The sequence below is a fragment of the Podarcis melisellensis genome, assembly GCF_964234715.1.
Source record: "Podarcis melisellensis genome assembly, chromosome: 8".
Classification (NCBI taxonomy): Eukaryota; Metazoa; Chordata; class Lepidosauria; order Squamata; family Lacertidae; genus Podarcis; species Podarcis melisellensis.
Window position 1 is genome coordinate 21325812 of NC_138540.1, and position 24483 is coordinate 21350294.

General features: G+C 47.6%; 1 protein-coding gene across 1 annotated transcript in view; it reads left to right on the forward strand.

Annotated features, from left to right (window-relative positions):
• The window catches only part of ATAD3A (ATPase family AAA domain containing 3A), a 43126-nt gene that overhangs the window by 15903 nt on the left and 2740 nt on the right, over positions 1-24483 (forward strand). Inside the window, exons 8-15 of the mRNA XM_081923638.1 lie at positions 1447-1602; positions 3771-3827; positions 6632-6757; positions 7882-8006; positions 10609-10660; positions 11819-11889; positions 17641-17808; positions 19749-19857. Coding sequence (XP_081779764.1) covers positions 1447-1602; positions 3771-3827; positions 6632-6757; positions 7882-8006; positions 10609-10660; positions 11819-11889; positions 17641-17808; positions 19749-19857 — 864 coding nt within the window. The remainder of the gene's footprint in view (positions 1-1446; positions 1603-3770; positions 3828-6631; positions 6758-7881; positions 8007-10608; positions 10661-11818; positions 11890-17640; positions 17809-19748; positions 19858-24483) is intronic.

Genomic DNA, 24483 nt, shown 5'->3' on the forward strand with positions numbered 1-24483 from the left:
CTGGAGGCGGGTTGAGGAGAGAGGGGGCACGGGTTCATTTTCAGCGTGCCGTGGAAGGAAGCGGGAGACCGTGTTCCGCATCGTGCCTGCAACTCTGGTGAAGTTATTCTGCATAACTCAACAGGCACTGCGAACATCCTGCCAACTGGGACCCTCTGCCTGCAGCTGTAATTTGTTGATGCTTGTGTTAAAAGGGAAGAGAGGAGAGGGAGAGGGAGAAAAGCTCTTAGCGACATCAAAATGGCCCATTAATCAACCCTGGCCTCCCTTTGTTTTTATTATGATTCCTTCAGCTTGAGCAGAGAGGCAAAGAGCATCTGCAGCGGAGGAGCCTGGCAGGTTTTTGTCCTCCTAAAGGACAGGAACTGAGATGGGGAGGGGGGGTTAAGGGGCCTTGCGGCATGCGTGTCTTGGAAGCAGAACGGGGGGGGGGGGGCAGAGCAAGGGCTGTGATGATTCATCCACGCAAGAAACCCTTAAGCCTATCATTTCATGCACACACCAGCAACTCAGGATTGGCCGGCTTAGATTGGAAGTCTGAGGATCCTAGCGTTTTGTCTTTGTCTCAGGTTTCTAGTCCTCACTGTTGCGGTGCAAAAACATAAAACCTAAGAGGGTTCTTCAGGGCAAGACTTCCACCGTTTCGAACAGAACCGCCTAAGGAGAGCTTTTACAAACAGCCCAATAGTTTCTTGTCGCATTGCAGGGAGAAAGGTGGGGTGGAATAATTATTATTATTTATTAATACTATATCATTTATTGGACTTATTAGTCACATTTTAAACAAAATATAAACTCAGAGCAACTTGAAACATAGAATAGGTTTTATCCATTGGGTGGTATCGAAGTTCTGCTCAGCATAGATCCACTGACGTTAATGGACCTAAGTGAATTATTCCAGTGGGTCAACTCTGGGGGGTGCAAGGCAAACTCCAGAATTCCCCACTCCACCCCAAAAGGAAGGCTTTCATTTAGTTTGTATGAAATTCAGATTTGTCAATATCTGCCCATGCCACCCCCAAAAAAGTCTGATTTAAAACATGTTTGTTTGTTTTTTAAAAAACCAACCATCAAGCAGGTTTGGGGGTTTGTTTGCTTTTTTGTAAATTACAGTGGTACCTTGGGTTAAGAACTTAATTCATTCCGGAGGTCCGTTCTTAACCTGAAACTGTTCTTAACCTGAAGCACCACTTTAGCTAATGGGAACTCCTGCTGCCGCCGCACCACCACCACGATTTCTGTTCTCATCCTGCAGCAAAGTTCTTAACGCGAGGTACTATTTCTGGGTTAGCGGAGTCTGTAACCTGAAGCGTATGTAATCCGAGGTACCACTGTAACTTTGAACAAAACTGGCAAATCTTCTTTTCCCTTCCTTCCTTCCTTCCTTCCTTCCTTCCTTCCTTCCTTCCTTCCTTCCTTCCTTCCTTTCTTTCCTTCCTTTGACAGGTGGCCGGCCTGACCCTCCTGGCTGTTGGCATTTACAGCGCCAAGAACGCAACTGCGGTCGCTGGCCGGTACATAGAGGCCCGCCTGGGCAAGCCGTCGTTGGTGAGGGAAACCTCTCGTTTCACCATCCTGGAAGCTCTCAAGCATCCCATTAAGGTAATCCCTTCTAACGTACCGCACGACTCCTCTCATGAGGTAGTGGAATAACCAGGTGGAAGGTACATTCAGCCACATCACAACCAAACGCATTTGTACTTAACTTATTTGTGGCATTTATATTCCACCATTTCCCCAAAGATTTTGTCAAGTCCGTGGCCATGCCCTGCCACTACAGTTACAGGCAGGAATGTGCCTGAATACCACTTGCTGGAGCCCTTAGGAGCGGAGAATGCTCTTGTCCGCGTGGTCCTGCTTGCAGGTTTTCCCCCACACAGTTGGTTGTCCAAGATGCTAGACTACGGGCTTGATCCAGCAGGACAGTTATGTTCTCAATTTTCAAGCCCAGGGAGATTCTGAATTTATAAACAGAAGGGATTTTACGGGCTGAAACCAATGCACCTGTTATTTAGTTCTATATATGCATGGAGTCTTCACTCCGGATTTGTGTAGGTTTGCTCCTTAGCCTTTCTTCTCCTGAAGATGTCCCTCAAGACAGCAGGTACATACCGTATTTTTTGCTCCATCAGACACACTTTTCCCCTTCTAAAAGGTAAGGTGAAATGTCCGTGCGTCTTATGGAGCGAATGTGTGGTCGATCACTGGCTCCTTTCTGGCCCTGCCCCCTTGCCCAGGCCTCCATTGCTGAATGTTCTGCAGACAGAGGCTGTTTGTTTCCCCGGCAACATGCGACTGGCTGATTAGATTATCTGTGTGGAAACTGTAGAAACGGCTCCCTTTCCTTTCCTAAAGAAGCTGCAGAACTGTGAGTTGAACCCCATAAAACCAGGATTTTTTTCCCTTTGCAAAGTAAGCTCAACAACTTTGAGCTAATCCTCAAAAAACCGGGGCTTTCCTCCTCTAAAAACCAGGTGTGTCTTATGAAGCGAAAAATACGGTACCTCCTTCTGGCAACTCCTGCAGCCAAGCTGGTGCCAAATGTATTGCTCTGTTTCCCTTTGGTCCACATAAACAAGGCCAAGAATGGGGTCTTGTAGTTTGGGCAGCCCAGGACCTCCATTCACAGCACCCCAGGCTTGCGCCCCAGATAGGTCATTTTGGTGCTGCTAGTGTTGCAAAAACAACATGGGAGGCAGCAGCTACAAGTTATCCATCTCTGCAGCCGCAGCAGGTGCTGTGATCCTCAAGCGGCTTGACTTCACCCCCGGAGACTCAACATAGAATCATAGAACTGTAGAATTGGAAGGGATCCTTAGGATCATCTAGTCCAGGCATAGGCAAACTCCGGCCCTCCAGATGTTTGGGACTACAATTCCCATCATCCCTGACCACTGGTCCTGTTACCTAGGGGTGATGGGAATTGTAGTCCCTAACATCTGGAGGGCAGGAGTTTGCCTATGCCTGATCTAGTTCAAACCCCTGCCATGCAGGAATAGGCAGCTGTCCCATTTGGGGATCGAACCTGCAACCTTGGCATTATCAGCATTCTCTCTGGAGACAGACAGATGCCAAAAACAACATATATGGAGATTAGTCCTGTCCTGCCACAAATACCTTTCGGTATTCATATCGCCTATAGATATGTTGACAATAAAAACTGAAGGGGAAGGAGCTTAAGATACCATTTACGTGATTGCCACCTAGTGGCCAAAAGGTGAAATGTTATAAACTGAAGGGGGAGGAGCTTAAGATACCGTTTACGAGATTGCCACCTAGTGACCAAAAGATGAAGTGTTGTCCTGGGGGGGGGAGTTGGAACTGAGCATGCTGCATAACAGAAACTTAAGAAATTAAAAGCGGGTATTGGTGTAGCCTGCATGCGTTACAAAATTCACAGGGTGGGGAGGTACTGGCTATATTCTACCGCCATTGTCGGAGGCAGTGTGACTCCGTAGACCAGTTGCTGGTGCAAATGGCCAACCAGATGCCCCGTTTGGAAGCCTGCGAGCAGCAGCAACTGTCCCCACCGGCAGTGACCAGTAGCTGGTATTCAGAAGCATCCTCCATCTGACAGTGGAGATAGAGCAAAACTATCATAGCTCATGGCCACTGGCAGCCTTCCGTCCCATGAATTTGCCTAATCCTCTTTCAAAGCCATCTTGGTTTGGGGCAGTGTGTCCCCCCCAGTGGGAAGGAGGCTTCTCCCATGCCCTTTATCCATTGCCCACCACAACAGGTAACCTGACTGCCTTCACTTTGTTTCCTAGCTTGGCAAGCGGCTCACCAGCAAGGCCCAGGATGCCCTCGAAGGAGTCATTCTCAGTGTGAGTAAAAAATTATAATAATTAAATTTTAAAAGACTATTTGCATAAAGAAGGGATGGCTAACCTGTTGCCCTCCAGGCATTCCTGGACTACAGCTCCCATCAGCCTCAGCTAACACATCCAATGGCTGGGGATGGATTAGGTGGGCCATGGCCTGATCCAGCAGGGATGCTTTTGTGTTACATTTTTTGGTCCCTGCCCAGAGCGGTGTGATGGGGAAGAGGTGCCAAATTCCAACAGTACCTCGGTTTTGGCCGAATTCGAGCCACATCTGCCAAGGGGCCATTGGGAGTGCGCACTAAAGGCTTTAATTTTCCTGTGCCTGCCATCAGGTAATTCGCCAGATGGTGTGAATTGGCCCCAATGGCCACAGGATGAAGTTTTCCCCACCCCAGTAAGTGCTCAGCCAGGACGAGATTTGAACCTCGGCTTTCCGCTTCAACTGCGCCAACTTCTGAAAGAGGAGTTGGTCTTCTCCTTCTGCTCCCCTTGAAGATTGCAAAAGCAGCTTCCTCGGGGTCAAAAAAGCGTTTCCCAGCTTTGTTCATTTGCCAAGACTGTTGGAGAGAAACGTCGCTCGAGAGGGGTCGAGTGAGTCTTTACTCCGAGCCAAGAATCCACATGTGGGGAACCTTTGCTCACCTCCGCACAGCAGCCAGTGAAAAATCCCTGAGTCAGCACTCGCAAGCTTTTTCCCCTCCTATGCCAGCACCTTAATGGGCTAATAATTTCTGCCTGGGCGCCGTTTGTCGTGGATAATTGTGGGAATAACGCCACAGTTCGACAACTCTCTTTTCCTAGCGAAAAAGCAAGCTGGTCAAAGTTGAGGCTGCCCTTTGCTCTCACTTTGTTGTTTAGTCGTGTCCAACTCTTCGTGACCCCATGGACCAAAGCACGCCAGGCACTCCTGTCTTCCACTGCCTCCCGCATTTTGGTCAAACTCATGCTGATAGCTTCGAGAACACTATCCAACCATCTCGTCCTCTGTCGTCCCCTTCTCCTTGTGCCCTCAATCTTTCCCAACATCAGGGTCTTTTCCAGGGAGTCTTCTCTTCTCATGAGGTGGCCAAAGTACTGGAGCCTCAGCTTCAGGATCTGTCCTTCCAGTGAGCATTCAGGGCTGATTTCCTTAAGAATGGATAGGTTTGATCTTCTTGCAATCCATGGGACTCTCAAGAGTCTCCTCCAGCACCATAATTCAAAAGCATCAATTCTTCGGAGATCAGCCTTCTTTATGGTCCAGCTCTCACTTCCATACATCACTACTGGGAAAACCATAGCTTTAATTATATGGACCTTTGTTGGCAAGGTGATGTCTCTGCTTTTTGTCTCTCGCTAATGGCACCTTATTCAGGAATTTTGCCATTTCTTCAAAAAGAGCCATGTGTCTACGCTTAAAAGCAATGGTGGGCACTGGGTCTGGCTGACGGATCGGATGGTTATCTCCCCCACTGCTCGTGGGCCACTTTCGGCAGAATGGCATCAGGTGTCTGGCCGGATTGTATGGATCACTTTGCTATAGGGCTTCTCAATTGATTGTTGGGTCTTGCAGAGCACTTTGCAAGAGGCTCCGCAGGATCCAACCACAATCAGCTGACTGCTCAGGGGCTTGGCGAGACCCTCCAGTCATCTGTCTTGTCAGAATTTGTGCCTACAACCTCCGTTCTGGCTGACCTGGTGTCAAGTGTAGCGGGGCGGTCAGCCCGTGGTTTGGTCAAAACGACCTTGCGGGCCAAATGCGGACTGATTGAGCCTGCCATCTGGAGGGTCCCCACCCCTGGCTAAAAGAGCCTTGGGCATTCCTTTTGCCAAAAAGCTCCAAGGATGCTTTGCGGGAGCATCACGCCCAGGAGCCGGTCCCGCCACACATCAGCATCCACCTGGGCTGTTCAAACCACCCACAAGCAAGCCTGCGCATTCACAGGAGTGAGTAAATGTAAACGAGGCCATAGGCAAGAGCATGCCATCTGTTCCCAGCATGCACCGGGAGCTGCTCATCCCACACGCTAGCAAGCAACGAAATGCAAGCATGTTCATCTATTTTTTTACTTCGTGAAAACTGTGTGCCCCTCGATTGTAAAGAAAACTGCAAGGTCGTTTACGGAAAGAACAAAACAATGCAGTTGCTGGGGAAAACAACTATTTAAAACTTTTTTTTCCAAAGTTAAAATCAGTTATAAACTACACACAGATCAAAACACGTTTTTGAGCAGTATGGTGGCGACACCTGCCTGGTATCAGTAGGCAGGGAGTTCTAAAGCGAAGATGCTGATGCTCTAAAAGAATGATTTCTTACAAATGCGGTGTCATGCAGCTGCAATAACAGCGCCAGATCCACAGATCAAAATGGTCGAGTGGGCAGATATGGGGGAAAGCACTCTCACAGGTCCCAAGTTGCTCAGGGCTTTACCTATTATTAATGGTAGCAGCTTAGTAGCAACGAGTATTCTGTGTGGGTCTCTGAGCACAGCTATTCCATGCCGACCAGGTCTCTCTCCTGCCGGCAATCGTGCTGCAACATTCTGCACAAGCTGCAGCTTGCGAGTCAAGCACAAGGGAAGCCCCACGCTGCTTCTGGCATGCATCACAAGAACACACGCGTGAGCAAGCACCAAAGATGGTTTCCTCCATGCCCTGATTGTGGGCGTCCCAGAGGCATCGTGACGGAAACAGGATACTGGGCTAACTGGAAATTTGGTCTGAGTCCGAGGGCTCATGCATGGGTAGAGTCCCTGACCCACCCGCTGTTTATTCCGTGTCTTGTTAGTTCAAGCTTGCCTTTTTTCTTTTTTTTCCTTTTGCAGCCAAAGCTGGAGGAGCGAGTGAGAGACATTGCCATTGCGACACGGAACACGCGGAACAACAAAAGCTTGTACAGGAACATCCTCATGTACGGCCCCCCTGGGACGGGGAAGACTCTCTTTGCCAAGGTAGCCCCAGTGGCATCATCGTGATGTGATCACTGCCAGCAGTTCAATTGACAGCCTCTGGGGTCACCACTCCTGAAGGCAGGGGAGAGCTCTTCGCATCAGGGCACACTTATAAATCCTGCTCTGGTCAGCATCAGACCAGAGGGTTGGGGCCCTCTGGTCGGCTTAAAGTTGAGGGTCGGAGGCTTCAAGCTATTTCGAGTCACTGAGCCTTTGATAGGACCACCTGAGTATGTTTCTGTGACCTTTATTCATGAGGGCTAGGATGCTTTTCTTTTTTTGTAAATGATACTTTTGGAATTTGGGGTTTTGCAATAGATTCTACAGAGCTGTGTAAACACCATAGGGCAAATGTTTATTATTATTATTAATATTATTATTTATTAAATTCGTATACTGCCCTATACCTGCAGGTCTCAGGGTGGTTTGCAAGACAAGATCACAATATAAAAACACAGACTACATAATCAAAATAAAAACAAAAACAGTCCAATAACTCCCCCTGCCCCAACACATTTTTAAAGGGCATTGGGTGTCAATGTTTATCATTGCTTGATTTTCTTTCTCGCTCCTCTAGTTGCTGAGCCTTTGATGGAGCCCCTGAGTATGTTTCTGTGTTGTTTAGAAATGAGGACTAGGAACCTGCTTTTTAAAAGTATTTTTAAAAAATATTATTGGGAAGATAGTTTGTGTACAAGACAGTTAATTTCAGTCGCGAACAACTCTGGGGTTGCGGCGCTCATCTCGCTTTATAGGCCGAGGGAGCTGGCGTTTGTCCGCAGACAGTTTTCTGGGTCATGAGGCCAGCATGACTAAGCCGCTTCTGGCGAACCAGAGCAGCGCACAGAAACGCCGTTTACCTTCCCACCGGAGTGGTACCTATTTATCTACTTGCACTTTGAGGTGCTTTCAAACTGCTAGGTTGGCAGGAGCAGGGACCAAGCAACGGGAGCTCACCCCGTCGCGGGGATTCGAACCGCTGACCTTCTGATCGGCAAGCCCCAGGCTCTGTGGTTTAGACCACAGCACCACCCACGTCCCTTTATTTAAATACCACAGGGCAAATGTTGATAGTTATTTAATTTCTCCTACCCCACCCCACCTCCCTCTTTTCTCTGCTCCAGAAATTAGCCATGCATTCTGGCATGGATTACGCCATCATGACTGGTGGTGACGTCGCCCCCATGGGGCGGGAAGGAGTTACTGCCATGCACAAGGTCTTTGACTGGGCAAATACAAGCCGGAGAGGGTAAGCTTGGATCTATTTCCCACGACTTTCTCGGATCGAGAGTTCCATCTTGCTTTTACACACACACACACACACACGTCCCTTTTGTCTCAGTGCACAATCTGTTGCAGTTTTCAGTTGCTTCATTTAATCTCGGTGTGGTCTGGGCAGCTTCCAACAGAATATTAAAAACACAGTGAAACATCAGACATTAAAAATCACCAAGTGGTGATTGCAGAACTGTTCATGGGCCGGATCCAGAGGGCAATTGAGCCGGATTCAGCCCACGGGCCTTAGTTTGCCAACCCCTGCCTTACACCGAGTCAGACCAATGGTCCATCTAGCTTGATTCTGTCTACACTGACTGGCAGCAACTGTCCAGGGTTTCAGGAAGAGAGTCGCTCCCAGCCCCACCTGGAGATACTGTTCAGGATTGAACCCGGACTCTTCTGCGCACACAGCGGATGCACTGCCCCTGAGCCATGGCGCTTCCCCGAAACATAAAGCCTACTGTGCAGAGGTTAAGTTGACCTTCTTGGCCCCGCCTACTTTTGCCTCTGGCCCCGCCTGCTGCTCGCATGCTGCCATCAGGTTGAAAGAGATTCTACATTCCTGCTGTTGTGGTGCCCAGCATGTTCTCTACAATACAGTGGTACCTCGGGTTACGTACGCTTCAGGTTACAGACTCCGCTATCCCAGAAATAGTGCTTCAGGTTAAGAACTTTGCTTCAGGATGAGAACAGAAATTGTGCTCCGGCGGCGCGGCAGCAGCAGGAGGCCCCATTAGCTAAAGTGGTGCTTCAGGTTAAGAACAGTTTCAGGTTAAGAACAGACCTCCGGAATGAATTAAGTACTTAACCCGAGGTACCACTGTAAAGGGAAAGCAAATACCTTCCGCAGTGATGGTGCTGTTTGGCTCTTCGTCTCTTCTCTCCTGCACCTCCAAGCGTCTCCCAGAGACCCATTAAAACCGAATAAGAGAAACCGGGGGTCCGGCGCTGTGTGCCTATGCCGTCCTATTTTGTGGGGGGTGCCGAAGGAGGGAGGTTCGGGGATGGCGCTGAGCGTGGCTAATTGATGATATATGTGTCCCTTGATTGGCTCCGACAGACATTCGCTCCCTTTGTCCAAACTGATACGCAGCCACATTCATCACCAGAATGTTTCTATTTTCCACCTTTTTCTTTCCTTAAAAAGAAAGGGGGGGGGGAGAGACAGAGAATGGAAAGCCACCCATGAAATGAAATATTTAGAGCACGGCAAAACAAACTTCCTTTTGCAGAGGGTTTTTCGTGGCCCACCTTTTTGCGGGGGGAAACGGCAAGAAAAGCTGAAACGCTGCATGTGTTTAAAAATGCATTGGCGGTCCATGTTAAATTATTCACCGGCCGGGGGGGGGGGGGGAGAGAGAGAAAGCCAGCAGAATTGCAGATCCCAGAATGTGACAAAGCAGCCTCTCATAGCTCCCTGAGTGACTTCTGAAACCCTCCTCCCCTTTGGTACTTTGCAAGCCAAACCCTAGAGCTATGGTGTGTTTTCATGCTATTCCATCCTTAAGGAGTCTTTTTAAAAATAAGAAAAGCATTGTGGTTTGTATGCCAGGGAACATAGGAACACAGAAAAACATATCCATGGTTTTATTAGTCTAGTTCACACCTGGCCATTGGACATGCTGGCTGATGGGAGGAGTTTGTTTTTGGACTACAACTCCCATCATCCATGCCTATCGGCTGCGCTGGCAGATGCTGATGAGAGGAGCTGTTGCTACTGTTGTAGTCGCTTTATTTATTTACAGTGGTGCCTCGCAAGACGGAAAACCCGCTAGACAAAAGGGTTTTCCATTTTGGAGGTGCTTCGCAAAACGAATTTCCTATGGGCTTGCTTCGCAAGACGAAAATGTCTTTATTCAGCTGATCCGCTAAGCCGCTAATAGCGCTAAGCCGCTAATGGGCTTGCTTCGCAAGACGAAAAAACTGCAAGACGAAGAGACTACCGGAACGGATTCTTTTCGTCTTGCGGGGCACCACTGTATTTGAATTGTTTCCGTGCATTGTTGTCGCTGCTGCCGCTGCTGCTGTTATTTAATCTCGAAAGCTGTTGACAACCCAGTTTAAAGCACCAAGTTAAAAAATTACACAATATCAGAACAAAACCTTAACAGACAAAGCTTGCGTATGTAATGTGTCTTTAAAGCAGCATAACGGACAAGAAAGCAAAATTCTCTCTTAAACCATATCATGGATAAAAATCGAAGGCTTTCATGCAGTCCTCAGAACTGACCCATGGAAATTAGCAAACCTAAGTTACTCATGTTAAATTTTAACGGGCCTACTCTGAGTAGGACTGACTAACGTAGGTCACAGCCCAAAAGCAATAGATGCCACAAAACCTACTCTGAGCAAATGCGTTGAAATGAATGAACTTGTCTAACTTAGGTCCTCCGGTGGGCACGCTTCGAGAAGCTCTTGGTTAGGCACAATCCCATATTTGTTATTTTTTTACACCGAAGCGTCTTGGGTGAACTTTGGATTGGTGATGGCCCAACTCTGCAAGGATGGTGGGCCCATTTGCTTGACCCACTGCTCCTGCCAAGCTCACCCAGGTTATTCATTTTCTTTAACAGCCTCTTGTTGTTTGTGGACGAAGCTGATGCGTTCCTGCGGAAGAGGTCGACGGCAAGTACTTCACACTCCCTTCTCTCTCTCTTGCATGTTGTACGCATGTGTCAGGGGTTCAGGAGCAGAGGCACAGGGGAAAGAGGAAGCGGAGAGCGAAGGAGAACAATCCGAGGGCAGCGTAGGTGAGGATGACAGTGGGGGAAGAGATTCCATGAGCCTGTCCAGTGATTCGGAAGATTCCCAGAAGGGAGCACCGATAGCCAGAGCAAGGGGGGTCCCGGGAGGGACGCACCAGAAGCAAGGGACCAGCGGTGACTCCCAAAGCAGCAGCTGGAGATCGGGACCAGTTTCCCCACCAGAGCGTAGCGGGGGGGAAGAGTCCCATGTGTCAGGACCGGCTTCCCCTCCAGGGGAAAGAGAGGATGAGTCAGGGCTGACCACGCCCCTATCGTTGAGTGAGGGAACAGAGGGGAAGTCAGATCCAGCGAGCCCCCCCGAAGGGGGAAGCAGTGACAGAAGCAGCGTAACGGTCAGGAGGAAGGTTACCGGCTGGGCGCGCGCGCCAAGTTCAAATGCACAGGCGCGTGGGACAGCTGGGAGCGAGGATTGGGAGCCAGGTCCTAAAGCACGCCGGAGGCAGGGGGAAGAATCCGGGGACTCTTCAGCATCAGAAGAGTCCAGAAAGGGCAACACCCCGGCGGGCAGACGGACCCAGAGGAGAAAGGAGCATAGGAGGAGGTGGAGCAAGCTAGGGTCTTGAACTGGTGTCTGGGGGGGAGGAGATTCAGACGGAGCTTCAGCGGTCTAGGGTTGAGATGTAGAGCTGCGCGCCGCGGCTTTGGAATCAAAACTGAACCTTAATAAAGACTTTTGTATATAACAAGAACTGGCGTTGGTCCTCTGTGAGCTGGGACCTTGGGCAGCTCTGACAGTATGCTATCGTTTAGTTTTTACTGAGTATTTATAAACCGCTTTTCGTGGAATGTTTCGCAATCGTAGGGTGGGGAACCACGAAATAAAATAATTAAAATATGGCTATACAGAAAACACACACACATTTAGTTAGTTTCGTTATTCCCTGCTTGGGATTCTGGAATATTCCATGAAAAGCAGGTTATAAATACTTGATAATAACAAACTGAAGGAGTATGTGTTTTCTGTATTTTTATATTTTAATGCATGGTTAATTTAATTGTGATTTCTCCTCCTTTGCAGGAAAAAATCAGTGAAGATCTACGAGCCACGTTGAATGCCTTCCTGCACAGGACGGGGCAGCACAGCAACAAGTAAGATTCAGGGGAAACGTAAGAGCCATCTTCCAATATCTGAAGGTGTGTCATGCAAAAGATGAAACAGACTCTTTGGGTTGTGTCCAACATTTGTCCTACTCAGATTAGACCCACTGACTTGCAAGGTCGCCTTACCTCCATATATAGCCGCTCAACCACTTCAATTGGTGCCACATAATACCAGTTAAGCATCTGTAAGAAACTGGTTATCTTTGGAACTCCCTGCCTATTGACATCAGGCAGGCACCTTCACAGTATTCTTTCTGCCCCCTACTAAAAGCATTTTTGTTTAGGCGAACCTCCCCAGATGCGTTGAACGTTGACACGTGTATTTAATCAAGGTTTTAGCTGGTTTTAGCTTCTTGTTGAGTTTAAATTCTTTGCTTTTTCCAGTGTTTTACATACCGTATTTTTCCGTCTATAAGACGCCCCCTATTTGGGGGGGACTCAGATTTAAGAAAATGGGGGGAGATGTGCCCGTGTATAAGACGCCACCTAATTTTTGACATGTTTCAAAAGGGGTAAAAACCTAGTCTTATACATGAAAAAAATACGGTAGTTGTTTTTAACATTTCATTTATTTTTTGTTAATAATTTAATTCTTTTTATAAAAAAATCAAGTAGTATATAAATCTTGAGAAATAGAAATAAGTAAATGGAAGTTTATTCATTCGTCCTACCCTGCTCTGGAGGGTAGGACTCGAACCCATGGCTTCAAGTTACAAGAAAGGAGCTTCCGACTAAACGTACAGAACAACTTTCTGACAGTAAGAGCTATTCGACAGTGAAATAGTCTCTCTCGGAATTTGTGGGCTCTCCTTCCTTGGAGGTTTTTAAGCAGGGGTTGGATGGCCATCAGTCATGGATGCTTGAGTTGAGATTCCTGCATTGCAGGGGGTTGGACTAGATGACCCTTGGGGTCCCTTCTAACTCTTATGATTCTATGAGCCTAAACGTGGTAGGGATTGGGGACCTCAGGCATGGGGAACAGGGGGAAATGTCCCTCCAGGCCCTTGGTGCTCAGCCAATCTATACTTTTCACCCTCCTTGAGTGTTGTTGCCTGACTGGAATGTGTCCTTCAAGCACTGCTGATGCCTCTCGCTTGTCTGGATTGTGGCCATAGCATGGTGCTTGACAACATGTGTGTAGAAACTTAACGTACTGCACAAAAGTAAAATTCACATTACTTGCTCCACCCACTTTTGCCTCTGGCTCCGCCCTTGTGGCCCCTGGAAGGTTGTCAAGAATGGAATTTGGCCCTCAGGCTGAACAAAGTTCATACCATAGACATACACATTACTCTTGGATTTTGAGCCTTCTCTGGGCATAGCCAACCCATTTTGTTTTAAAATAAATAAATGATGAAATGGGATACTATCTCAGCGTTCCTTTCCACTGCAGAATTCCTTATTGCCTGCAGGCCTGGCTAATTATACATTTGGCTTCACTCTAGTTATCCTGTTTTGACGGTTCTACTCCCCCCCCCACCCCCCAAAAAGCAAATTTGATTGGTGCATATCTTCATTTAGGGAATAGTTCTGGGTTCCCTCTTAAAAAAACAATGTTCTGCAGAGCCTGTAAGGAATTGACTTCAGTCACTCAACGCCACAATAACGTATGCGAATCCACCAATAATGAGCCCCCCGGGAGACAGTTAACTGGCAATTCTGCCTTCTGTCAGAAAAATGTGTGCTTTTAAGTAGCCAATTTTACACTTCTAGCAAACCCTTCAGGAATGCCGAATCCTGGACGTTCAGAGTTACTGTTTCCAAGAGCAACTGGTTGGGTCCAAGATGGCTGCCCTCTCGTCCTCTTCCAAAATGCCTGCCAGTTCTCTTATTCAGAGTCCCCCCAGAAGCGCAAACGGGAGACGCCTCTCATTCAAGCTTTTTTGTGCTTGTGAAGTTTGGTTAAGGTAAAAAGGTAAAGGACCCCTGGACAGTTAAATCCAGTCAGAGGCAACTATGGGGTTGTGGCACTCGTCTCACTTTCAGGCCAAGGGAGCCGGTGTTTGTCCACAGACAGCTTTCCGGGTCATGTGGCCAGCAGGACTAAACCACTTCTGGCACAATGGGACACCGTGATGGAAACCAGAGCGTGCGGAAATGCCATTAACCTTTCTGCCGCAGTGGTACCTATTTATCTACTTGCACTGGTGTGCTTTCAAACTGATAGATTGGCAGAAGCTGGGACAGAGCAACGGGAGCTCACTCTGTCACGGGGATTCAAACCGCCGACCTTCCGATCGGCAAGCCCAAGAGGCTCAGTGGTTTAGACCACAGCGCCACCCGCTTCCCAGAAGTTTGGTTAAACCACCATTTGGCCCCTGTAATTCCTGTTTTTGTTTTGCTCTGTGCATTTTTACTTTAGTTTGAGGAGTGAATCTGAGGTGGTCTGGGGAACCTTTATGAATTTTAAACGTGATAGAGAAATTCGGTCAGAAAAATAGTAGTGTAAGAAGCTGTGTCAGACAGGCTTGTGTACACACCATGTATTTAAAGCACATGACATTCCCCACCCCCAAGGATCCTGGGAACTGTAGTTCGTTAAGAGTGCTAGGAATTGTAGCTCTGAGGCATAAACTACAATTCCCGGGGTTCTTTGGGGTTGGGAGTCATGTGCTTTAAATGTACGGTTGTATACGTCCTCCCTAGTCAGAATTGGCCCATCTAGCTCAGTATTGTTCTTTCCTTTCAGATGTTGTTGGACTCCAACTCCCATCAGCCCCAGCCAGCATGGCCAACAGTCAAGGATGATGGGAATTGTAGTCTAGTGACATCTAGAGTTGGAGAAAGCCAGTCTATGTTGATAGACAGCATCTTCCTAGAGTTTGTGGTCAGGGTCTTCCTCAGCCCTGCGTGGGGATTTGAACCCTGATCCACGGCCCTCCTGGTACCTGCTGTTGAAACCAGCCACTCTGAGGTTCTTCATTTCAGGGCCTGCGCTAGGAGTGTGCTAATTGTGAAGCGAAACAGCTCCAAGACAGTCTAAATAGTTTTCTTGCTCTTATACTTTGCCTTAGGCTTGGAAACATTAATTAATAATACCACAGATTCTGCTTATTTTGGTTAGGAGGGGAAAGGGCGGACGTTTCCAGTTTGTACCAAATGTGCACATCCCTAATAAACTATTTATTTATTGGCTGCTGTATAAGCCAAGCTATATTTGTGTCCATCTTGCCACGGATTAAATGGAACAAAATTTACAGTAAATCAGTATAATGCAGTTTATACACCTTATAATACGCCTTGTAAAATAAGGTATCACTATAAAAAGGCAGAAGAGAAGGAGATTTTTGTCGGGTTAAAGCCATTGAAATGAAAAGAGGAGAAATAAAAACTCAAAAGAGCAGCCTTTGAACTGTAATAATGCTTCTTGCTTGCCTTGTTTTTTGTGTGTGTGTGTGTGTGTGTGTGTTCTCTTCCACTCCAAGTAGACTAACATAGAAATATTAATTTTGTCTGCTTTGAGTAGAACTTAGCTGGATGCAGCACTAAGATTTCTGCACGAGTTGTGCATCGGCAAGGGTCAAGTCCATGGCTCCACCAACTTTTGGCTCTGCCCTTGCCCAGCCCTGTTATGTGGCCCCCACAATGTTGCCCAGAGGGGAATGTGGACCTCGGGCTGGGGGAAAAAAGTTCCCTACCCCTGAAATAAATAAATACCTTCTGGGGTTTATTGTCATTATCGGAAATATTCTGTTAAATATTGTGCATCTTAAAAGGATTTTATTTAAATACCGTATTTTTCCGTGTACAAGACAATCCCCCCCCCCATTTCTTTTAGTCAAAAATTGGGGGTCGTCTTATATGCAGATTTATACGGTAAGTCTTGGGTGAGCTGGCAGCTCCTGAGTCACTTGAGTGCCAGAACAACTTTTTGGGGGGCAATTTTCAAAAGAAAGAAAAAGCGATTTGGGGCGATTTCTTAATTTTGGGGTCCCCAAAGTAGGGGTCACCATATACGTGGGGTCGTGTTATACACGGAAAAATACGGTAACGGGTAAGAAACTGCCCCCTTTTTTGTCATTGTTGTCTGGGAAAGCATTTAGGGCTCCGGGTCATTGTGTGTCTGTCCCTCTGGGATCTCATCAGGGCTGCGTAGCCGCAAGCCAGGCATGGGGCAATCTAGAAAAGTAGCCACTTTCCGAATGAATGTGGAGATGTGGCACCCCCGGCCTTTTCTCCCCCGCTGACCCCAGGGGGGCCATCTCTGAACAGATGGCGAGAGTGTCGCCGCCAGCGCCCATTAGGAAAACAGGCTGATTCAAATCATAATACGCCATTAAATCAGGGCTTATTGTCAGTCGGCAAGAGAGAGGGCCGGAGGGGGTTGCAGGTAGAAGAGAGGCGGCAGGCGCTGGCTGTGAAGCGAAAGGATGCTTAAAGCTGTGCGTGAAGTTTTGGGAAGGAGCTGGGAGAGTTTTGAGAGAAGTAAAGGAGGCAAGAGGCAGAAGAAGGTATTCCTTAGTCTGCGGTGCTAAACACACAAGTCCTGGGAAGTGAGACCCATGGGATATAAAATAATGAGTAGATAGGCGTAGGATTGTTGCTTTTAAGCTTCACCAGCATATACTCATTGTGTGTGTGTGTGTGTGTGTGTGTGTTTGTGTGTGCGCGCGCTTGCGCTTTTTTGGGGGGGGAACCACTTTGAGGGGTTTTTTTTACCCGATACGTATCCAGAGGTATCACTGTATGTGACTATATAAATTCTTTTTAAATGCCATTCAATATATATCAAAATATATCATTCTATAGACCAACATGTCATATAAATGAAACATATTATGAGAAATTAAAGTCCAGCAGATTCATCAGGAAATACAGTCTATTCAGTTCTTATATTGGCAATATCCACAGTGTGGAATTCTTATATCAATCTTGTAGTGTTCCACGTCAAGATGCTTTTAAGAATTCTAGCGTTCCTTGTCTGCAGGTACTTCGTCTGATTTCTGTTGTTACCAGTTTTGTATTTATGTGACAAAGGGTATGGTAGTGTTTTGAATGAGTTTTGGGGGTTTTCTACCAGCAAGTGGTGTATAAATTTTAGGAAATATATAAAAATACTTTGATTCTGCAGAAAAGCGGAATGTGGTATTTATTGGTTAAGAATGAGGGAGAAATTCGGTTTGATTTGCATTAGTGTGCTGCCAAAACTTTCTGCAGTGGGAGGAGGGTGTGTGTGTGCGCGCATGCGCGCATTTATTAGGGACTGCCTTTTAAAGAGGGTGGGGGAGGTTCTTCTGAGAGCAGTTTTTGGAAGCACCTCAAACCCTCTGTTAGGCCTTCCTGCAGCCTTGTATAATCGAGGGGACAGGCACTTCCCAGAGCAGTTCGCTGCAGCCACATGAATTGCATTTTTATGCCTCTATGAGGATGTTATGGGTTGTACCCAACCAAGTCCCATTCAAATCAGTGGACCTAAGTTCGTGAACTTCAGTGGATCTAATCTGAGTAGGGCTGGCATTGGATACAAGCCTACACACACACACACACACACACACACACACACACACACACACAATGCATGCCTTTCTGTATTGAACGAATGAGCATTGAATGGTTTTATGGTGTTTGGGGATGCACACTTGATCACTGGTACAGTCCCTCAAAGTATTCCCACCCTCCCTGCGTGCACAACTCTTGTTTGAAGTGGAAGGGGTTGCGCATGTGGAGGGGGAATCCCAATAGAACTGCCTTGCTTTATAAGAGAGCGGGGAAATGATGGTTCTCCTCTTCTCTCCCCAGGTTCATGCTTGTCTTAGCCAGCAACCAACCGGAGCAGTTTGACTGGGCCATCAATGACCGGATAGACGAAATGGTTAATTTTAAGCTGCCAGAGCTGGAAGAGAGAGAGCGTCTGGTCCGGATGTATTTTGACAAGCACGTCCTGAAGCCGGCCACTGAGGGAAAGCAGTCAGTATATTTACTTATTTTTAATTAATTACCATATTTTTCCGTGTATAGGGTTTACCCCCCCTTAAAAATAATGTCAAAAATTAGGCATCTTATACATCTCCCCCCTTTTTCTTAAATCTGAATACCTCGAGTTACAAACGCCTCAGGTTACAAACGCTTCAGGTTAGAAACTCCGCTAACCTGGAAGAGTTACCTCAGGTTAAGAACTTTGCTTCAGGATGAGAACGGAAATTGTGTGCTGGCGGCGCAGCGGCAGCAAGAGGCCCCATTAGCTAAAGTGGTGCCTCTAGTTAAGAACAATTTCAGGTTAGGAACGGACCTCCGGAACAAAATTAAGTTCATAACTAGAGGTACCACCGTAGTGGCATGAAGTCAGGAGAGGGTAGGTGAGCAAAAGGGAACGACAGCAGTGGATGCAGAGCAGCATTTTGTCACAGGCCTAGCTTTGAAGGTTGGCTAATGTTACTACTGGGCCCTGCTGCTCCCGAATATATCCTATTTGGGTTATGAAATCTGTTGAGAACATGAGTCACTTGTCATCGTTTGCAACTGAATAGCGGAAGCAGAATAGACAAGAGGATTCCCTCTGTATCGGGCAAAGATCTCTTGCAACAGGGAGCACATCTTAAACCTTTTCCGGTCCACTTCATTCAAGATCCCGCAGGAGTGGGAGGAGGGGTGGCCTTGTCAAGCTCGTCTCCTGCAATCGCTTGGTCTACGCAGGCAGATTTTCATTTGTACAGGGCCGGAGTTGGCTTGGCATCAACCCTCCCTATCTGGGTAGCTACAGCCTCTTGTGGGAGCGAATCCCATCGTTCTAACTCTGCACGAAGAAGTACTTCCTTTTGTCTGCCCTGTATCAAAAAGCAAGATGATAAAATAGAGTTCCCCATGAATTCAGCTGGAGGACAGCTGCTTGGCATGCAGAAGGGTCCGGACTCAAACCCCAGCCGCATCCCCAGGAGAGCTGCTCCCATCCAGTATAGGCAATACCTAGGAAGGTGGACCAGTGAGCCTGAGTTGGTATAAAGCTTCTTCGCGGTTCCTCTTTTGTTAATCCTCACAACAGCCCTTAAGGCGGGTCAGTCTGAGGGAATGAGGAGCCAAGTCGTCGCAGACTGAGCAGGGGTTTGAACGTGGGTCCTAACCGAACTGCTTCACTGGCTAGCAAATCATATACCCGTATTTTTCGCCCCACAGGACGCACCGGCCCATAGGGCGGGGAATAATATTTGGGGGGGGGGGGAATAAAGAAAAAGTCGTGCCGGGCTCCCAAGGCTTGCGGAGAGCTGCCCGAAGCCCGGGGCACACTCCGCTGCGTTCCCCGGGTTTCGGGCTGCAGGCTGCTGTCCGCAAGCCTTGGGAGCCCGGAGGGAACTCCCGTGGGCTCCCAAGGCTTGCGGATAGCTTCCTGAAGCCTGGAGAGCGAGAGGGGTCGTTGCGCACCGACCCCTCTCGCTCTCCAGGCTTCAGTGAAAGCCTGCATTCGCCCCATAGGACGCACACCCATTTCCCCTTCATTTTGGAGGGGGAAAAGTGCGTCCTATGGGGCGAAAAATATGGTAATAGTTTTATTTACTGGATAAAGGGTTGCATCCAGCGCTGGCCCTACTCAAGTGTGCTTTCATAAATTAATCAAAGTGATTTAATTTTGCCCATTAATTTCAGGGGGTGAACTCTTTTGATGGGTACGTAGTTGAATACAACTTACAAACCTTAGACCGGGGTTTTCCAAACTTTGGTCTCCAGCTGTTTGGGGACTACAATTCCTATCATCCCTGACCACTGGTCCAGCTAGCTAAGGATGGTGGGAGTTGTAGTCCAAAAACAGCTGGGTACCCAGTTTTGGGAAACACTGCCTTAGACCCTACCTACGGTGTTGCAATAAATATAACATGGCAGTGTTGATGCGAACTGGTGTGCTTTTTCCTGTCCAGGCGTCTGAAGCTCGCCCAGTTTGACTATGGGAAGAAGTGTTCAGAGATCGCCAAGCTGACCGAAGGCATGTCTGGCCGAGAGATCTCTCAACTCGCCGTGGCCTGGCAGGTAAGTCCAGCATCCTATGAGAGAGCCGGCCCTTCGACCGCAGTCTTGCCTGCTCAGACCAGTCTGCTTGGTTTCAGCTAGCGCTGGCTGAGCTCAGCACTGGGGAACCTTTGGCCCTCAAGATGTTGCTGAGCATGCTCTTTCTTCCCTGTAACCATAACCCCACATACACCTGGGATCAGGGGAAATGGCTTCTGGTAGTCCACTTCGCAAAATCATTGTGATGATGGAATGGAGTGGGGAGAGCTGGGTTCGCTGCCTTGACCTTGGAGGAAAAGCAAAATATAATTGCAGTAAATGCATGGATTCAACACAGGAATGGGCTAAGCACACAGACCGGATTCCAGGCAGCTTTGCATTTTTGTTGTTGCTAACTCGTTGCCTGGAGGGAGACTAGAGACGGAGTATTTATTTATTTTTATTTTGCTGTTTATTAAATTTGTATACCACCCTTCACCCCTAGATCTCAGGGCTGCTCACAACAGAAAAACACAATGTGGGGGGGGGGGAACACAAAATACATGATCAAAACAAAAACAAACCCATAGCCTCCACACACATTTAAAAGGGTATCGGGTGTTAAGCAGCAAAAGGCCTGGTTGAAGAGTAATGTTTTCGCCTGGCGTCTGTAGAACCCCGGTAAGACTGATGAAAACGTTCCATGCAGTTTATAAATACCTTTTGGAAAAAAAAGCAAGCCTTAGGCAGGGCTGGTGCTCCCACACCTCATCCAAAATATTGAAGGTTTTCTGTTTGAGATTTCTGTAAGTTGTGCGAGCTTGCAAATTTGCTTTGCGCAAGCTTCAGTTGGTCTTTTTTAAAAAAGAAAGAAAACACTGCCTTGGCGCATCCAGCCCCTTGGGACCGATTAAGGCAGCCGCAATAAAATTGCCCATTGACTCCTTTTTCCAAAGAGCCTCGGGTTGCGTAATGCCTCCTGAAAACTCTGCTTTTCCATCTCTTGTCGTATGCTGAAGACAGCACCTTTTTACTCTGGCCTTAGACATGTGAGAGAGGAGTTTGTGTATATATATATATTCTTTATTTTTAATATTTTGTTATTAGTTTGCAAATTGTTATGGAACCACAGGGGCAAGTAAACAATAACAAAAATTCAGCATGGATATAATGACTGGGCATACCAATGTACCTGAACATATTAAATAATAACACCCAATCTAAGACCAGAACAACCATATTATCTCTAAAAATAAATCCCCACCAATCTGGATATTTATTTATTTCATTCATATCCTGCCTTTTTTCGTCCAAGGAGCTCAAGGTGGTTTTCCCCCTCATTTAATCCCCACAACAACCCTGTGAAGTAGGTTAGACTGGGAGAGAGGTGGGTTCAGGCTGTACTTTCAAGTTAATGGTATAATTTGTGTGTTTTATGTTGTAGGTCACTTAGAGATTTTTAAAATATTAAGTGATTTACAACAATTACGAAATATCAGCAAAAAAAGGACAATGTGGGCCAGATAAAACTGTATAATTAATTTTGAAAAATACATTAATAAAACAGCAGCTTAAACTTCAGTAAATAAGACATGACACTACAACATTTAGCATTCTCCCAGGGCAAATTTGTTTTTAAATAACCGCTTGTGTTGTCGGGGGTCAAACACCAGCCACCCCACAGATACGCACAGAGCTTGTGAGATTTCACACGCTTTCAGGCAAAACTTTGCAGATGCAAGGACTGCTTTTGAAAAGAAGAGAGAGCTGACATTTTCTACAAGTTCATTTCTTTGCCCCGTGTTACGCTATGTTACACTGCAAGAGAGAGAGCACTTGTGAGATTTCACATGCTTTCAAGCGGTCATAAGGACTGTGAATGTCGTTTTGAAAAGAAAAAGAGAGCCAAAACTCTTCATAAGTGCAATTTTGTGCAGTTTTCGCTTCTATGGAATTGCAACACACACAGCTGACTAGTGCTGAGATGAAATCCCTCCCAAATTCATCACCCCATTCACAACCGTGGGGAGAATGGGGTACTATTGGTGCTGGCGGGGAGCTCACAAAGAGTTTCTTATGTGGTGACAGGAATTCTTGCCCCCAGTGGGGGTGTCTCTGGCAGCATTGTTGTTATCCTCTGGGGGTGAGGGGAGAGAAACAGCCAGCCATCATCAGGAACTGTGGCAATTATATATATAGAATTTTGGGGCACCCCTTAAGAACCTAAGATGAGCCCTGCCAAATCAGACCAAAGGCCCATTTCATCCTCCATCCTGTTTTTACAAGAGCCAAGACCCTATGAGTAGAACCTGAGCACCATGGCACTTTTTGAGGGGTTGTGGTTGTTTAGTCGTGTCCGACTCTTCGTGACGCCATGGACCAGAGCACGCCAGGCACTCCTGTCTCCCACTGCCTCATGCAGTTTGGTCAAACTCGTGCTGGTAGCTTCGAGAACACTGTCAACACTGTCCAACCATCTTGTTCTCTGTCGTCCACTTCTCCTTGTGACCTCCATCTTTCCCAACATCAGGGTCTTTTCCAGGGAGTCTTCTCTTCTCATGAGGTGGCCAAAGTCTTGGAGCCTCAGCTTCAGGATCTGTCCTTTTGAGGGGAGGGGAGCCTAAATCCATAAGGGGAGGGAATTCAACCCCTGAAATTTGGTCTTAACCCAAACCCATAAGGTGCTGGGTTGGGGAGCCTAAGCCCTCCAGACATTGAGGGACTACAAAGCCCATCATCCCCGCCTTTTGGGTCCAGGCACATCTCGAGGGCCACAGGTTCCCCCAGCCCTTCATCCTAAGCCTAGCTAGGGATTGAATTTAGAGAGGGAACCAAGGCTGTTCTTTGCCTCTTCTGAGAACGCTGGACATTGACGCCCGCCAGCTTGTGACGCGATTGGGTGGCGCAGAGTGACTTTGTCACCTTCCCAGGTCCTTTTCCCTCCTTGTGCTTGCGTTCCCTGATCTTGACAAACAGCAGCTGTGGCGAGCCAGGTGCGGCTGTGCGCATCCTTCAAACAGCCTTGACGCAAGTGGATGCCTCGTGGAAGGTGTTTTAGAATTCCTTCCCCTGCCTCAGAGTCTCTCTCTCTCTCTCTCTCTCTCTCTCTCTCTCTCTCTCTCTGCCTGCCTGCCTGCCTGCCTGCCTTGGTCTGTTTCCGACAGCCTTGGGGTGGAGAAGGAAGGGCACTGTGGTGCTTTAAAAGAAAAGAGTCTAACCAGGAATGAAAGTTCACAACCTGTTTTTTTAGCCAGCACCTCAGGACAGCGAAAGCCACGATTTCTGCCTCCTGGAGCCAAACGATTTAATGAAGCAATTTCTCAAACCTTCCCTTGGTCAGAGCACCTTCAATGTAATCCCAAAGGGGGCAGGGGAGGCTTAATTGCTGCTAACGACTGCTGCTTAATTCACCTCCAATTCGTATTTTCAATTAGTTTGCCTCGGCACCATCCACATTGCAGCATTCTCTCTCCCCACCTCATTTTGCAGGCTTAGAAAACCTCTCTGGCAGACTACAGTTTGGTCCTACTCTATGTAGGTTCATAAAAGGGCAGCCAGAATTCTCAAGGGACGGGGCGGCACTTCTGTACGTTGCAGCATCTGGGACTTTTTAGTTTAGAGAAAAGGCAAGTGATGTGAAATAAGTTCACTGAAATATGCATATTATGGAGAAAATGGGTAGAGAAAGGTTATTCTTCCTCGTAACGCTAGACCTCATCGCCATCCAACGAAGCTGAATTTTGGGATGAAATAAAGTAACGTATCTATGCATCCCATGGTAGAGTTGCCATATGTCCTCTTTTTATGGGACATGTCCTCTTTTTCATGGGTGTAATCATAGCAATCCATAGTTAAAAGTAGAAGTCGGCAGATGTGTTCTCTTTTTTGCTCTTCAAAATATGGCAACCCTACCAGTTAAAGTTTTCCTTAGGCATCTCAGCCGCTTTGAGAACAGGACAGTGGATTAGGTGGGACCTTGGCCTGATCCAGCAGGTTCTTTTTATGTTTATGTTCTTTGGCAACTAGGGACGTGGGTGGTGCTGTGGGTTAAACCACAGAGCCTAGGGCTTGCCGATCGGAAGGTCAGCGGTTCGAATCCCTGTGACGGGTGAGCGCCCGTTGCTCGGTCCCTGCTCCTGCCAACCTAGCAGCTCGAAAGCACGTCAAAGTGCAAGTAGATAAATAGGTACCGCTCCGGCGGGAAGGTAAATGGCGTTTCCATGCGCTGCTCTGGTTTGCCAGAAGCGGCTTAGTCATGCTGGCCACATGACCTGGAAGCTGTACGCCGGCTCCCTCAGCCAGTAAAGCGAAATGAGCGCCGCAACCCCAGAGTCGGCCACGTATGGACCTAATGGTCAGGGGTCCCTTTACCCGTTACCTTTACCTCTTTGGCAACTAATTCCTACTCAGAGTAAGCCCATACGAAACAAAGGAACGTGACAGACTTGGGTCCATTGATTTCAGGCAATCTGCTCTGAGCAGGGGCTTAGTTTGAGGCAACCCATTGAAACGGATTGATTTCAATGGATCTGCTTTGAGTGGGACTTAATTGGGTACTGTGCCTGTCCATCAAAGCTGGCCCATGGAAAGGGTTGAAAGAGACATGGATGGGTGGCACAGCAGAGCCAGTTCCCTGCTGTGAACCCTCGGGGGGGCGGGGGGGGCTGC